Raw genomic sequence first — 18,272 nt, 5'->3', positions numbered from 1 at the left:
AAGGATCCCTCAAAGGGTTCAGTCCCATCCAACTATCGACCGATAACCTGTCTCTCTACAACATGGAAGCTCATGTCAGGCATCATAGCAGCTAAGATAAGCGGGCACATGGATAAATACATGAACACGGCACAGAAGGGCATCGGCATAAATAGCAGAGGAGCCAAACACCAACTCCTTGTAGACCACACAGTCGCCCGAGACTGCAAAACCCGACACACCAACCTGTGCACCGCTTGGATTGATTACAAGAAAGCCTATGACTCAATGCCACACACTTGGATCATTGAATGCTTAGAGATGTACAACATCAATAGGACTCTAAGAGCCTTCATTGCAAACTTGATGGGGCTGTGGAAAACCTGATTAATTTGTTCAACACATGCATCTCCAGCTTTGTTAAAATTTTAATACGTGTAAATATCAATCTTGGCACTTGATAGTGTCACTTTTGGCTTTTCATGCTTGCTGGTTGGTCTAATACATTTTTTTAAGCTACTGCCTTTGTGACATGTTTACATTTGAGCTCCAAATGCCATGGGTCTTCTTAAAGCAGTTCGGGCTCTGTGCTCAGCTGTATTGCCATTTCATTCAGGTCACTCACCTTAAGCCACAAATCCTGTGTGCAGGTGCAGCAGCAAGTACGCACCTGGTTGGAACGTCATTCTAGACCAAGTTACAAAACAGTGCAGCAATTAACGACTACCAAGCCCCAAGCATTTCCTTTCCAAGTGATGGAGCAGCTGCCTGACCTGGAGAGGAGAAACATATTGAAGCAACATATTTTCATTTTTCTGACTTTAGTTTGCTGAGTATTTTGTGAACTTAAAGGCAATAGGGTTTGACTTGGGAGGTGTTACTTCTGGATCCCTCCCTTGACCCAGAAGTACAATTAACCTGGTTCTACCCCTGTGTTGTATGCCATCATTTCAGTGACAATAATCACCATTATCAGCAATAAAATGTCATTCCAATGTGTTTTCATGTAGTTTGTGCTTTTAAATACACTGGGACATTAGACTTATTTAAGGTTGAAACATTATCTGTCTGAGAAAGATAAGTACTTTTACTGCAGCAATCGCTAAGCAGCCATGTTGAGTATTTGGGTTGGTATGAAATCTCCAAATTTTCTTCTATGTAGTCTCACTGATAGGAACCTTTCTGCAAAATTAAAACTAATATATTTATGTGTACTAACAATTGAAGTTTAAAATATCACTTTCATGAATCAGCCAGTCCAGGTATGATACACATTCTGTGCTTCACTGTGTACACAATAATGGTAAAAAAAAAAAACACACATATTTCTGGAAACACACTCCAACCTTTCCCTACAGCTATGACTTACCTAACCCAAACCCCATAAGCTCACCTTTAAATAAATCTTCCGACTGAAAAATGTGCCATATAGGGACTTATGGGTATTTTCTGTATATACTTAAAGCACTGCCTGCATCCAAATACCACGAGGAATAGAAGCACACATTCATCTTTTGACATGCTGCAGACACATGCAGGTCAGCATTGCAATCATGGGAATCTGCTCCTTTGGTAAAGAGAAAATAAGCTTTGGGCACTTGTAGAAAGTTGATAGCAGGCATGTTGAGTTATATACAGAGGTTAAGCAGTACCAGCAAAACATATTCCTATATTTTAGCTTGCTGGAAATAGCAGTATAATTCTGCTGACTCCTGACATTTAATTTCAGTGGTGACATTAATGCCAGTTGAAAGTGATGAGCATGAAGGGAGAAAACTATAGGTCAGTAAGCGAGCGTATTGGGGAGAAAAAAGCATTTCTGGGAAAGTCCAGTAGGCTTAGATAAGCATAAATTTAGCTGCATGTTACCAGGAAGTAATTTGGATGTTCTAGGTGCTTTAGATGAATACAAATGAATTCATTTACAGCTGTTTTAATAATAACTGTATTGGGTTTTCATTTGTTTCAAGATCGATGTTAGGTGTTGCTTAATGTCTCTTAAATGTCTTAAAGATCTTGGACCTTCCTGGTTTTGAGCTTATGAACCCCACGGACCCCGAGGTCCTCCGGCACTGGTCTCTTCACAGTCCAAAGAGCTTGAACACACTAATAGAGAGACTTTTATTCTCAGTAGAATCCCCGTCTATGAAATAGTGACCAGTCCATTCATTTTACAGGCATATTTCTATTCCTTTATGTTGGTAGAAAGGGGGTGACAATAGGTTTCTTGTTTATAATTCGTTTATAATTCTGTGCAGCACTTTGAACTTATTTTAGTATGAAGCATGCTTTATTAAAAAAAAAAATAGATCAATTGATTTGTCATTTCCCGGATAGTCCTGAAGAGTCAGATTGTGCAGGAATACAAGCTCAATGGTTAAATTTATTTTTAATTTTACAAAGTTTTGAACATTCAACTATGTAGAGAATAAAAAAAAATGTCTGAATATTTATTTTCATTAATTACTCTGTGATCATTCTTTTGACAAGTACCTCCTAAAACGTTTTTAGGTGCAAATCAAAACAAAACAAACATTTCTTCACAGTGCTCTGGCATCCAAACTACAGATTTATACTCAGAGCTCAATCTGAGGGGCAGATACGTTCAAAAATACGCCGCTATTATTTCTATCCACCAGCACCTGCAGGGTTGGACTCTCTGAGATGTTTTACCCAGTTATTTATTTGTTAAACCTGTCCCATTCAGAAGTCTCAACAGTTCTGTTGGACCAGGATTGTGTTTTTTCTTGGTGCACTTCAGCATGAAACGTCTGTGTGATAAATACCCCAATGGACACACATTAATTGATTCAGTGCATTAAGGCATTTCCAGTATGGTGGGTGTGGAACCAAATGATTGAAAGCTGATGATATTCAAATATGCATGCACTATTATCAAACTCTGAAGCAACTTCAGATGAAAGATTACATGTAACAAACTCTCTAGATATAAAAGAATTGCATCACTGAGACATACTGTGGATTTACATACAAAACTTGACATTTCAATAATAAGTGATACCTTTATGAAATCCTGGAGCAATGCATTAGCTCTGCATCAAAGACTTAAGATGGTTTGAGATATTCTGTGATGACAATGTCATCTTGATATTGCCTTTTTATACATGCCTGGATCATAGGAAAACCGTATGACAAACAATATCACAAATTTGTCTTGACCAGAAAGAAGCACTGAGTCAAGCCGAAATGCTTTTGTTAAGCAAATGTGCAGGCCAGCATCCAAACCGCCAGACAGCGTTGTCCACTAAACACGCTATTACTGAAATTGGTTGTCAAAACAGAATACACTTGTCAATTACCTTTTTCATCATTGTCATGTGGTGGTTGATATCTCCTTATTGAGATCCTCCATCTATCGATCTCCTAATCCTTCCAGGCCTTGACAATGAAGGTGCAGTTGAAGTGCTTATCTCCAGTTAATGGGTGAGATGAATAGTATTTCCCTGGACAAGTTGCCAGACCATCAGAGGGCTAACGGAGACACACAGGACAAACAATCACACAGTCACTCAAGGGCAATTTAAGGTGGCCAAACAAAATAATATTTCTGGATTATAGACCAGGACTCCTAGTCCTTACTAAACAGCTACTGCAGAGCAAACCAATAACACACTGAGACCCACCTTATTGGTGTGCAAATAATTACTATCCTGTTTGTTAAACTGTGTTATCTTTAAAATTTATTCTACATTCATATAATAAAATAGGTACAACTGCCTTTTCATGACAAGATAGCCACAGGTTACAAAACAAAACCCATGGCTGCTTTTTACTCATTTTAAGTTTAGGGAAATAAATTGAAAAGTCTCAGAGCTGATCATCATGTTATTAGATTACAAGTAAATATAGATGCTTGAAACAAAAAATTCAGTCTAATCATACTGAGGAAGTGTAATCTCGTACATGATAAATGTTTAATAGTTTAGATTTTTTTTTCATCAGAACAAATATGTAAATATAATCATGTTACTACTGCAATGTCATAACTGAATAAAATAAAATTAATTCATATATCAAATTAGGTTCTTTTAAGGTTTTGATTCATGGTTTCTGGAATTTTTTGCATGATTTACAGACTTTTTGGTGAGGATCTTCTGAATTTTTAATTCCAAATTTAAGCTTAGCCCAAGCTCTGCTTGATCTAAACCCCCATGGTCCAAATCAGGAGTGTGTTTGGACTCAACACTGACTCATGTCTAAATGAGGTCTTCCTGTAGTCTTGACGTTGAAATGAGGCTTTATGCTCAGGTAGAATGAATATTGCATGAGCACAGTCTGATATTTAAGAAAATCTGGTAAATAAAGTGCTGTTAGTCATTTTTGTACAATAGAGGTCCATGTTCTATACCTGCTTAGCCATGAAAGATGGTAGGGAGGCTAGCATCTTTTTTCAACAGTCACTGGTGGCAGGCAAGGTACACCCTTGGCAGGTCACCAATCCAACTGAGAGACACATAGCAAATAGCACATAGCAAAGGGTGATTTAGGTGATCCAGTTGACATAACAATTATGTTTTTTGCACTGTGGGAGAAACCTGGAGTACCCAGAGATAACACATGCATGCAAACTTCAGGATTTGAACCAAGGACCTTCTGCAAGACAACAGTGCCACCAACCCCGCCTGCATGCAGTCCTACAGAAGAGATATGAAATTCAAAACAAAGTTCCATGAATGCAAACATTGAAGAAAATAATTTTCTTTATATTTGCTTGTATAATTATTCATTCCAATGCGCATGGATATGACTGGATGTTTACTGGAATAAGATAGCGTTGCGCTGTAATATAATTGTTCAGTTGTATCCAGATTTATAATTCTGCACGCCCTCTGTACCTAAGCACTGGTATCTGCGTGAACATGACAGGAAGTCATTTGAGAATCAGCAGAAGATATCTATTGTGTCAGATTTTTAGTCTGAAAAGAATGGGAGTCAGTTTAATGAATAGATTTTCATTTTCGTAATTGTCCATGCCCTATATCGCTGTGTATTTTTCTTTGCAAGCTTATCACAATAACACAGAATGATAATCATTAGTTATCTCAATCCACAAAAGTCTCAGTTCAACAGAGGTTATTAGAGAGTGAAATAACTAGCCTTATAGCCTCTCATGATTTTCCGCACACACACCTGCTCTCAGAGTGCATAATAAGAGGGCCCTGAACTATTTAATAACCCAGTTTATACATGATGATGATGAAAACATACCCACTTACCTTTTCATCAAAAATGCTATGTTAAATTCAAGTAGTTTGGAATTATTTATATATAAAAAGGGTGTGGACAACAATACTGAAAGAAAAAAAAAATCCCAAGGGCTGATATATCAACAGTGTCCTCTTGTGGTGGCATGTGTGTAGAGAAAGTCCTGAATGTCTGTTGAGTCCAACTGTCCCAGATTTATGTTACTCTGCCAGGATGCCTTGACATCTGCCAGACACAATAGTGCCTGGCTATTTCAAAAAGTGGCAGCAATGGGGACCTGATTGGCAAGGAATGTGAGCCTGGTAATGTCGTGGAAAGAAATATGGTTTCCCAACAAATGGATGGTGCTCTATTAGCTCATATTTACTCTTCTGTCTATCAGGAAAACAAGAGTGTTTGCATAATCTCTTTCAGGTTTATTATAAAACAACAAAAGCCTTTGTTGTTTCCTGTCAAATGGCAGTCTGTATTTGCAGCGTCCACAGGCACACTCAACAATTCAGTTCCAGATTTGACCTCTCGTTTATAAGTGATAAACAGCTACTTAACAGTCTATTCTTGCCAATTTTAAGTGTTTTGCTCGAGTAATGTGTCAAGTTAATATCACGATCCTGAGCATTCCATTTAAATATCTCCTCTTAGCATTAGAACTACAGTACAATCTTTTGACGGGTACTGTACTCAGCTCTCTTAAGATTTCCCTCGCCTCCCTTTTTTTGTGCCTTCTGCAGTGATTGTGCGTGTGTGTGCGTGTGTGTGTGAGTGTGTGTGTGTGTGTGTGTGTGGGCTGCTACCCAAGTCATCCCAAATGACCTTGCATCCTCATTATTCTTTGCAGCCAGGCACTTCAAAGCAAGCTGTGGGATGGCAGAGCTGAAATGACGAAATGGTGTGTGATCTCACTCTGATTCCCGCTCAGACTGAAACGTATAAGCATGGTGCTCATTCGTGCTAATACAGTCAACATTATTACAGGGGAAGGAAGAGGAACGCCTTTAAAGTTCCCAGACGTAAATAATTCAGAACATCTTGCAACACATTTGCTGGAGTCACTCAGAAGTAACTCATCTGCCTCCCCCTGGGAGTTACTCTCGATGCCTCTCACACGGTCTCAAAAACTTGAAAACGTGAATGAGAAAGTAGGATTTTGATTCAAATGAGTATTCTGTTTGAATGAATGGCGTGATGAATGTTGCATTGGGCTGGATGCGGATTCTAGTAAAAGGGTTAATTACTTAAGGGCGGCTCATGATTTATGTGAAAGGATTTGAGCACAACCCTCATTTAGTAGATCTCCATTTGTGTCTCTTTAATCCTGTCTGTTTGGCATTTCCCCCACCGGCAGCCAACAGAGAAGATTTTACGAGGTGAAGTTTTTATGCAGCAGCAACGCCACAGACGAAACTTGCTGTGCGTCACCACCAGCTCCCCTTTATTTCACACATCCAGCATTCTATTTCCTCACTCTTTTTCTCTCCTTCAGACAGCCCTGATGTGGAGGTCATAATCCCCTCTTCTGTGTACTAGCTGGTTGTGGGCTGTACAGCTGAGTGCCCGACACATCTCAAGACTTTCATTTGAGGATGATGCCGTTTGAATTGCATTCTTCAGTCCCCAGAGAGATCCAAATGAGCATGAGTACACAATATGTAACAAATCTTTTAAAACTTTCAACTAATGCAGACAAAGAAAAGAGCCCTGTTCAAGCATGGTTTTCACATCTGTTTTGACCGATAAGCTCCAAGCAGACAGCTTAACAACGACCATTCATACATGACATTAAAGTTTGTCCTGACCGATCTACGCGTAAATAAACATTTTACTCTGAGTGCTGCCAAAAGAGCAATACAATGACCTGAAAGAGGAAAAGACGAGTAAATAATTAATATATTAAGAAGCCAACACATAACCCACTTATGATGTATTTTTTTAAAACGCCAGCATCTGGACTGGTTCTTTTATGTAAAGACACATTTTGTGCTTTACATGATTTGTTTTATCCTTTGGCAACAGCAGAAAGTTCAGTCAGCTCCATAAGATAAAAATAAAAACACTACAGAGAAAAATTACTTGAGTAGAAGGTCACTTACAGACATTTGGGGATCAGAATCAAAATAAAGGAATCTACGGTCTAATTTAAAGTTTTCAGATATCAATACAAAGCCAAACAGAATTAAACTTAGGATATGAGCTTTTTAAAATCTACTCTCCCACAAACTCATTAACATACTTAAATGAAATTAAAACATAAACTTATATGCTCGGGATACCTAGGTATAAGCTTGTTTGTTCACATACAAAATTTAATTTGGAAAGGTTAAACTGACCCAGTGCCATTTAAACCTATCTTAGTACGACCAATATGAAATTTGCTGCAGTTTTCATAATGTCTATTCAAAGGAAAGCCTTCACATTTTTTTGAAACCACAGTATATGCTATATAATTTTATCATAACCCTGAAGCACTTTGGGGTAGGACATACGTATCGAGCTACTTGATTACTACAGTTACCATATTTATCTATTGAAGAAAGCAAGAGTGTTTTTTTTTTCAAGTAAGTAGACAAATGGGACAATCTGCTCTCCAATGTTTCCTGCTGTTCTTATCAGGTAATTACCAATTCACTCATGAAATACCAGCAGAGCACTGGTACACTGGTGATGGTGGAAAGGCGACATAGGTCATCTTGTAATTATAACTCCTTTCCCCTGCCTTTATTGTCTCTGCATAATCGGCTCCATCAGGGGCTGGAATAATTGATTCCCCATTTATGCTAATGGTATGGATCTGGAGCATAGAGGAGCAAATACTCAGCCATGTTGTCTTTCGGGCCTGACATTTAGAACAAAATCAGGAAAGCATTAGATTCGAGTCAGAGAGAAGGATGTTTTCACTCTGGCCTCAGTGTTAGCCTTGAGTATAAACACCAGGTTGCTTTGTGCTACCCCGACTAGATACTGAGGAGGAACAAGGACTTCAGATGTATTTCATCACTGCCTGTTTAGAGATCTTTTCTTTTGTGCAACCACTGATGGAGGTAAATTAGATCCCACTCATGCATGCAGTGTCTAACCAATTAATCCGCCTCCACCCCCCCAAACCAGGCTGTGCAAGGCTCCAGACTCACATAGACTACGAAACAGATCAAAACAGGCTTTTGGGCTCACCCACAGAGACACATATGGGCAAATTCGAAGAGAGGCATATTTGCATCCACACCTACGGTTCAAACCGCATGCCGAAGCATCCATAGTCACAAAATATTCAGTGATTTCTTGAGAGAAATCACTTCGAAATCAAATGGCACCCAGTGAAGATTCGATGTGTTTGGACTTTACTCGGATAAATTGGCAATATCAGTGTGTTAAAGCGTGCCAGACAAACACATGCAACTCCCACAGAAGTTGTTTCTAATTTTGAACTAGAATGGCTGGAGAAGTATTTTCAGAAAATGGGCGTGTTGCACATATAAGCTAATCCAGTGTTTCTCAATTCCAGTCCTCAGGCCCCCCTGCTCTGCAGGTTTTAGATGTGCCTCTATTCCAGAACAGCTGATTCAGATGATTGCATGACCATCAAATACTGCAGAAGCCTGTTAATCACCCACAGATTCAATCCAGGTGTTTGGCAGAAGGGAAACACCTAAAACATGCAGGACAGGGGGGCCTGAGGACTGGAATTGAGAAACACTGAGCTAATAATCTAAGTGTTTTAAAAGTTTTTCTATAATCCTGAAATCTATGCTGTGCAGCTTACACCTTGCAGACAAACATCTTCTTCTCACTGTCAGGACATACCAGTACTTGTTTTTCAAACCCAAAGCTGGTTTTATATTTGAATTGCCTTGTAGTATACCATTTTCTGTTCAATGGTTGGATTTAGGTTGTTTTTATGTTTTATTTAAGAAGCATTGAACCTGGATGTCAGAATCTGTAAACATTTATTCACTTCCTAGCCTTGCTCTTGTTATCTTGCCCTCCCATGGGGCACACATGAACACATTTTAGGTGCCAACAGTCTCCCCTATTGAGCAGAAATAATGCCCAAGAATTGATCCTGGCTTGCAATGTCAACCTAGCAGAGATTCCTTTTATACTGGCACTTGAAATGCATTATGCTTGCTGCACTTCTTTTCCTTTTAAAATGTAGGTTGGTACTAATAAACATTTATCACAACACTGCAAGAACTGCCCCTGAAGAGGAGTTGTAAGAAGTGTGATTTAGGAAGTACATTTCCAAAATAAACAACTGTAACTTTACCTGATCAGCTTTACTTCAGTTTTTGAAATTTCTTTAAGTTTATGTGCCATATGAAATAAATGTATCTTCTTGGGATTGTTTTACTGTTTTGATGCATTAAGTTTGTGGGGGTTTTTTGTGTTTTTTTTTTGTTTGTTTGTTTGTTTGTTTGTTTGTTTTATGACCCATTGGTGCAAAGTAAGAAATGATAAGCTGCAAAGTAAGAAAGATTGGAATCAGAACTAATGAAAAGCCAGAAAAACTAGACCCTCTACTCAACCCCCAGCACCTGGGACGTATTCCACTGTAATGAAGTTGGAGCATAAAAAGAGGGATTTTTCACCATTCCTCTTTGCACTACATCTATATTAATCTCATCTACAATCCTAAATCCTTACTTTTATTTAGCATAATCCGCAGGTCCTCTCTTGGATTTAGTTCTGGGGACTGAAATGGCCACGTCAGAAGGTTAATTTTCTGTCTGACAAACCATTTCTATGTAGATTTGATGACATGTTTTGAGCCAATATCCTTTTGAAAGACATAATGAAAACCCATTTTCAAATTACTAAAGGAGTACACCAGGTTTCTATTTAAAATGTGTTAGTATTTTTTTTTTAAAACATGTGATGTCATATATTCTAAAAAGGGCCCCTTAGTCTTTGGAATAATTATTAAAAAAAAGCCCACAAGATAGTGAATCATCCACAATACTTAACAGTGGGTATTGTTTGTTTTTGTTTTCATATATTTATCCTTTTTTTCTCATCAAACTCATCCAGACTGTCTGAGTTCTTTTTTTTTTTTCTTTTTCTTTGTTTGGTACCTCAATCCAAAAATAAGGCTAATGAGTTCATTTAAGTTATCTCTAACTATGAATGCATCTTTCCATGGTTGTCTCTCCTGTGTCCAGGATGTTTCTTTCCTCTCACTCTCTGGTGATGGGCTTCTGAGAGTGCAAGGATAAGTGGGTATCGACAATAGATGGATGAAAGAATGGACATTTTAAAATGGCTTCCAGCATTATTTCATTTATTGCACCTGGTAGAATACATGCAGGAATACATTTAAAGCCAAAGAAGGATGTGCTGCAGGCAACATATTGCCGTCTCTTATGGAAAAAAAAAAGACAACCTTAGATGTCATGTTAGAATCAATATTATTTGGCCGTATGTTTGGAACTGTGAAACCAGTAGAAGTGGCTGGCCTATCAAAGGGACCGTTGAAACTGACAGGACAGTCATGAAGCTGGAGAGTTCAGTATTTATAGAATGCATCATTGAGAGTGCAGCCAACAAAAGGAAGATGTAACCCACAGGTACAGTTTGCAAGACCAAAAACTTACAATTTACCAAACCAACCACACAGTTCTTCAACATTTATGTTGTGATATAAGCTGGCACTATCTAGGTTCTGTATCCATTTGCCAGTCTCAATAAATTTGTTGTAGTCTTTTGACATTTAAATGCATCACATTCTCTTCAGGATCTAACTTTCCAATAACTTGTGTCAGAAATTGTCACTCTTTACTTTTCTGAGAAATTTGATATTTCATCCTTAAAGCATTTCTTGTAAGTATATATTTTAAACATTCTTAGTTGTTTGGCTGTTAAAAGACAGAACGATCGTCTACCATTCCCTTTCATGCAGTGACAAAAGAAAAATCTGACAAAGGTTTCATAAAAACACATCAGATCACTGCTTCACAACTAACTCTGAATCCCTTAGTACTTTAGTGTCAATCACCTGTCAGGTGGCGACTGATTGGCTGTCAACAGCCCAGCAGGCTGCCTGTGGCAGGAAAAGGTAGGACTCATGCATTGGAAATAAAGCTTCCAGGAACCCCTCATGACATGAGTAAATCAATTGTGTGTGCAGGGTCTTCTCCACAGAGAGTCATAGTGAAAATGTAATAAATGCCATAAAAAGAGCTTTTCATGTCACATTCTGCTTGAGGACTGTGTAACCACCCAAGCCCTTTTTGGTGTGCATTAAATTTCATGAAATTTGATTCTGCTGCCAGGCACCAAAATCTCCCCATGCCAAATAGGCACAGCCTTTTAACAAAACCTGGACATCAAGGAGCTCCTGCCATATTGTACTCTGGACAGCATTACCCCCAGAGAAATCCCCTCAAACAAAGCCAACATGGTGGAGAGGAAGCCCATGATGGCTCTATCTCATTCCCCTGTGCCACTCACGCAGCGCACACATCAATCACCGTCCATCAGCCCCTTTCCCAAGCAAGCGCCTTGGATGCAATTTGTCACAGGTCCTTAGGCGCTGACATGCCTCTTAAAGGCTCGACTAATCTGCCTAAGATAACAGCCTTAGATTTTCTTGGTGAATGTTAATCAAAAGAATCTGCTCCGTGTCCAAGAAATGATCACCGGTCACTTTGAGGACCCATGCATGTATAAATTTAAAGCTGTTATTAAGTGATTTTATTACATAATGCACTCCATAGGGCAGATAAAAATGCTTTGTCTGTATTTCTGAGTCTGCTTCTCAACATTTTTAACTTGACATTTTTTTTTTCTCAGTCTTGAATTCACCTTTAGCACAAACCCATCGGTCCTGTAGAAGATTACTCATGAATAAGAGCTTACATTATTCAGTGGTGGAGCTACATTTACCAGCCAAATGATCCTGCCTGCACGGTGAGAGGATACTCCAGCAAGGAGGATACACACAGCCCCTTCAAGAGCAATTGCCATTCTCGGTGAGCCCTCCATGGGAGTAAGCTACTGAGAGGTGGGTGTGATGGGCCCAATTTAATGCTCCATTATGCAAATTGATCATCTCAATTGACCATCATTCCGGTAATGGGATGGGCTGGTTGGGAAAGGTGATGGTAGGGGGAAGTGTCTTTAAAAGTTTTTGTTTTTTTAATCTTGACATCAGTTCAAGGTGCTAAAAGTAAGACAGGTAAGTGAAAAATGAAAAAAAAAATAATAATAAAGGTTTCACAACCTTTACTAATGATCCATGACAAAGATTGACAGCTAAGAGTGCAAGCACCTGGCTGCTTGGATGGCCAATCTAACAACCACATTTAAAGTCACCAGTCTTGTACTTCAGGGAGTCTTCCAGGTTTAGGAGTGAAACAAATCATTTACATGATGAGCTCCCAGGCAGAGCCTTCCTGAACTGTCAATACCCTCTGAATGTTTTCACATTTGGCTACCTAACAACTTCTCACTTCAACGTTCAAAAGCACTTTTTGTGATAGGCCAACTCAAAGTGGAATATAATTGTAAACTAGAAGGAAAAATGCATATGATTTTTAGTCTGAAAAGTGTGGCATGAATATGCATCTGGCCATATTATTTTGCAACCCTATATCCAGTGAAACAAATTGCCTATTAATTAGTTATATCATAAACCAGGGATATATGATATGGATTTAATCATGACTAAGGAGGCTACAGTGTAATTATAAATTAATTATCAACCACAAAAAAAGGTGAGAATAAATATTTCAGGCAAAACGTAAAAAACAATAATCATCTACAGAGTTGATTAAACATTCAACACTGGGCATGAATATGAAGACCAGTCGGCACTGAACTAACAAACAGCTGACCTTATCATAAGGATTAAAGATACCAAGATCTCTCACTTCATCTGGAACTAAAACTAAATCCTTCTTAGCAATCTGCTGTTTTTCAGATACATTCTGTTGCAGCTTCTTCAAATCTAGATTTGTGTGACACTGTCTGGGCATCAGACTTGATGGATTCTTATTTCCTCTTTCTCTATTCTTCAAAATTAGATCATTAAATTAATATTAAGATAATCAAGTTTAAGTGTTTGCTAATTGAGGCAATGCTGTTTTGCATCGACACTTTGATTCATTGAAACATTTACTTCATGCCCCGGCACCAGCTATAAATACAGATGTCCTGTGAAGGTCCCACAGGTTATATTAGAGAACAAGCATTATGGAGATCAAGGAACAGATCAGACAGGTCAGTGATAATACTGAGAACAAGTTAAAAAGCAGGCTATGAAACGATATCCCAAGCTTTGAACTTCTAACAGGGCACTGTTGAGTACGTCATCTGAAAACAGAAAAAGTATGGTATAAGTGTAAATCTCCTAAAACACCTAAGCCAAAAGACCAAGTGAGAGCAGCATTTTTAGAGAATTGACACTGGGGAAGATGCAGACAGCCACAGGATGTGAGAATATGCTGAGAAGACTTTTTTTCAGACATGTGCTTCAGAAATGTGGCCTTTACAGAAGAAAAGAAGGTTTTAAGACACACAAGACATGGTGATGGCAACCATCTGAAATGGTGATGGTGATGGTGATGCATTTCTTTAGCAGGGCAAGGAAGCTGAAGTACAGTAGTAATTCAGAAGGACTGAATACATTTGCTCTCCAGGTTTTCAGAACATTATATATATATATATATATATATATATATATATATATATATATAAAACTTTACTTCTTCTATCCAATTACACACTGGTATGTGCTGGTCTATCTAATAAAATAATAAAATAAATTCAGAGTGCTAGAAACTTTAACAAAAATGCATTTCAATGATTGTTCAAGGCACAACATGTACCAATTTCAGACACTGGATTCAGACTTAGTTTGGAGTATTTCTTCTCATTTCAGTTCTGCTTAGATCAGATATTCAGAAAATTACAAACTGTAAAAAAAGAGGTGGGCGTTCTTCATTTAATGAGGAGATTTTCAGTGGGATTATCCCCTTGCAAAACAGCAAGATCACACAACACACTTGAGGTTCCTTCAGGATGGACAAAATGGAAGAAAGCCGGAGTATGGGCAAATGAATTTTGTCAGTGTTTAATTGCATTTATTGGCCATGCCTGGCACCTCCTAATCCTGGATTATGATGATGCATTAACAGCTGTGACTGCCTGTTTACAAGGAATTCATTAGCTGGTGTTAACATAATGAGACAAATTCCACCTATCACATTAATCACCCTACTGCCAGGACTATGTCCCTTCCTAGAGTAAAGCTGAGTGATGCAAAGACCACGACTGTGCCGTGACCGCCTTCCATTTTCCTGCATTACAGCCATTGTTTTACTGAGATTACCTCAGATTACTTCCTCACAAGCTGTCATCTTAGTAACCTAACGTGACGCTTCAAGAGAATACAGAACAGTGGACTGAAAGGGTTATAGATAACGGCAACAGATCTGTGAGATCAAATGCACAGTTTAGTGCGTCAAGCTGCAGAAACAATTTTCCACACATAAAGCTTCTAATAGAAGTCAGGTCACTTAATTACAGTCTGGGTATTGTTTACCGTGAGATAATCTCTTCTTTCTTTTATTATTTCTGTTTTGTAATTCTCCCCTGCACTGCACAACAGTTCTCATATCCATCCCCTTTCTCTCAATTTAAGAATGCCTCAAAAATAGAGTAAAATAGTTTTATAGTTTTTCAAAAACATGAAATATGTTGAAACTGGAAGATGGTCTGAAATCATGATCCATTACTGCCGTATCCACTCTTTGTCCTCTTCCCAGCTTTGCCACAAAAAAGTATGACTGGAATGTGGATAAAAATAACTGCATATTGGAATTTGTTCGTCCTGTAAACTGGTCAGACATTTACGTAAACTCACTGTGAGCATTAATGTAATTCTTGCTGATGGCTTTTAATAATTTATTTGAATCTGGCAGCTGCAGTATATAACTTCTATACTTAAAACAAACGAGAATGTGTGCGCTGGTTCAAATTTATTCGGGGTTTCCTGTAAACCACATGGCGTCATGGTATATGTGTATGCTCAAATATTTGGTTTAATATCCTTTGGCAGCTTGCTGTAAAACCAGTCATGTTTCCTAGCTCCTGACAAACTCCTGACATATTTGTGGGAAAATATTTCACCACTGTTCTCAACAGAAATGGCAGAGTTTATTGTAATTGTTGGTGTAATGGAACCAACTTTTACACGTAGTCTATAAATTTTAAACAGGTTTGAGGTTGGATTTGTTTCAGACCAGTGTCTGAAACAAATCAGACAAATGCAAACAAATGCCAGCCTGATTTATGCGCTTCAAAAACCTGATATAATGTAAATTCAACTGGTGCATTCAACTCTGACTAAGTTTCAAGCCAACCGTTGATTTGAGTGGAAGTTGATACATTTTGAGATGTATTAATACCACTACCAGTACTGGTAATACAAATACCAGTGCTGTGTCTGAAAGTGCTTAGTCAGTGTCAGCTCTGATAAGAGAGGTGAGATATCCAGTCAGAATTAAGGCAGAAGTTTGTTGATGCAGAAAATGTTAGGTCTCTCTGCAACTTGCTCTGTCAGATCTTTCAGATGATACTAGCATAAATATTTGAGCCTATGTTTATATGATCTGAGGCTACCATTAGATGAAATGTGCAATCAATTCAAACTTGAGCACCATTAACTATTGCTTCAAGATTCACTGAAGCCCCTGTTATATATTTATTCCACCCTGGAGAAAGAACTTTTGAGACGAGTCATTAAAAGCCTCAAATCAATATGACATCCGCACAAATGATACACTTTTGACCTCTATTACAGATGGCACTTTATATTGAATTGTCTTAGTTTGACAGAGTATTTAGACTGATTCTTTCCAAGTGGTCCCCAGAGTTATACCCAGCTGCTCTAAACAACAATCTGTGTGACAGACCTGACAAAACTACGTGAGGAATGGCACTGCAGAATGTCCTCCTGGCCTTTGGCTTAATAAAGGAAGAAGTTAAGCTATTGCATTTTGTTCAGCCACAAAGGAACCATGAAGAGAGATCGTTTCCAGCCCTGCAAACACTTTATCTGTAGGATTCACCGATTCGATCTGAAGAACAATGGATGTACTCGTACTTTCTGCCAACATCACTCAACAAACTGTCTGGCTCGTCATGATCTGCAAGAGCTGTCACTTTGATATTGTCAATGAGGAATGCTAAAGATGACCTGCGAAGAATTTGGGTTGTCAGTGCACAAAAGTATATCAAAAGTATATCTCTCTAAGAAGAAGTGGGATCATTAGCAAACTTTATGTTCAATTAATTTAATGAAAGTATAGAGAACAAAATAGTATTGGAAACAATGGCTAAAAGAAAAAATCTCTCAGCATGATTAGCTTCAAACTATCTGCCTCAATAGATAAATGATCAGCCTTAAGAGCTTTAATGCACTTACTCAGTAAAAACTGATGATTCAGTAAAAGCTGCACCATCTTGCATTTCATTACTGCTAAACACTAGATTTATTGCCTTCACATTTTGCACATCATATCACAATTTGTGAACTGCATTAACAAGAAGTGTCAAGGCTGCATGGTAAACTGCATGCACTCTGGCTCCCAAAATGAATGTGCTTGAGCGATAAGGGCCGGAGGAGGGGACAGAAGATACTGCACAATGCTGTGGCACGTCTCCAAGCACAAGCTGCCTCGCCGTGCCTGTGTTATATAATTCTGATGGGGCTGTTTGGCTCCTAACACTTCACCTACCATAAGTGTGAACGCCACTCTTGCTGTGTAAGACTGTCCTCTGACATATGTGCAGAAACAAACAAGTGTGCCATACAAATGCTATCCAGTGGGAAAAAAAAAAATGTCCCAAAGCTGAATTTTGTTTGGCATGTGGGAAATGTATGTCACACGGCCTGATTAATGCTGAATCACGATAATAAAGGGTACAAAACAGTGAAGAAGAAGCGTGCCAATGCCAAGCAGCCTCCACCCCGTCACCCTCACAATGCTTCTGCTCTGTGGAACAGCTCTGTGCCATCTGTCAGTACTGGAAAGACACAGTGGCTTGCAGCAGGGGTTTTTCAAACCTGCCTTTCTGCCATCAGAGAAAGGCAGGTTCCTCTGACGGAGATTCTGCTGTGCATGAATCTCTCGGTCGTAAACAACCACTGGGCTAGAAAACGGCTCGAGTTGAGCCAAAGCCTCATTGACACCAATGAAAAAGCTCTCCTAGTAGTATTATTGACCCAGGAAGTAATGAGAGGTTGGCCATACTTGGCTTGAAAAGGACTGAGTAAAGTTAAGAAAGCATGACACAAGTTCAGCATAATTAACTGCTGTTTTCCAATGTGTCATTTAATTGTCTGGATAATCTAGGATTCCTTCAACAAGATGCTACAGATACTGCCTTGGAAAAGAACTGTGTCACATATACTTTATACATTTAGTTTGATATGATTTCATGAACTGAAGCAACACAAAATATTACTTAATTGTGAAGTGGAAATAAAAGTATTCATAATTTTTTCAAGATTTTTTTTCTTTTACAAATAAACATTTGCGAAGTGTGGCATGCACCTGTATTCAGTTGCTTTATTTTCATATTCTTCAGTGTTAACCCGATTAGAAAAATAGGCTAAACTTATGGAAACGTTTAAAGTAGAATCTGGTTACGAAATCTATCTTATCTTCAGGCCTGCCAGCAATTATGTTAATCACAAAAATAGCAAAGATATAGCCCCTCTGGAGGAGCTGCAGCTCAGGTGAGATACTCTACAACAGAACACCTTTTAGTTGTCCAAAAAGAATGCCTTTGACAAAAGAAAGACATAATAAACCCCATTTGCCATTTGCCACTAGTTATGCGAGGGACCAGTAATCAAGTGGAAAAAGAAAATACTCTAGTCAAATAGAACCACAATTATTATTGTTATTATTATTATTTGCCTTCATGCAAAACATACATATGGTGGAAAACTACACCTTAGGGTGTGTTCATGGCAAATGAACACACATTTGCCATGATGACAGAGTTGGCAGCATTTTGCTGTGTGGCTGTTTTTGATCAGCAGGGACAGAGAAACTGGTCAGAGT

At 38.5% G+C, this 18,272-nt stretch overlaps 1 protein-coding gene across 1 annotated transcript in view; it reads left to right on the top strand.

Annotated features, from left to right (window-relative positions):
* Window positions 1-12,090, top strand: part of negr1 (neuronal growth regulator 1) — a 280,810-nt gene extending 268,720 nt beyond the window's left edge. The window contains exon 8 of the mRNA XM_016665663.1: window positions 11,989-12,090. Within this exon, the coding sequence (XP_016521149.1) occupies window positions 11,989-12,028 (40 nt within the window). The 3' untranslated portion in view covers window positions 12,029-12,090. The remainder of the gene's footprint in view (window positions 1-11,988) is intronic.
* Window positions 12,091-18,272: the final 6,182 nt, after the last annotated feature.

The sequence above is a fragment of the Poecilia formosa genome, unplaced genomic scaffold (genome assembly GCF_000485575.1).
Source record: "Poecilia formosa unplaced genomic scaffold, Poecilia_formosa-5.1.2 Scaffold10, whole genome shotgun sequence".
Lineage (NCBI taxonomy): Eukaryota > Metazoa > Chordata > Actinopteri > Cyprinodontiformes > Poeciliidae > Poecilia > Poecilia formosa.
Note: the sequence above shows the minus strand (reverse complement) of the source record. Positions and strands in the feature narration are given on the sequence as shown.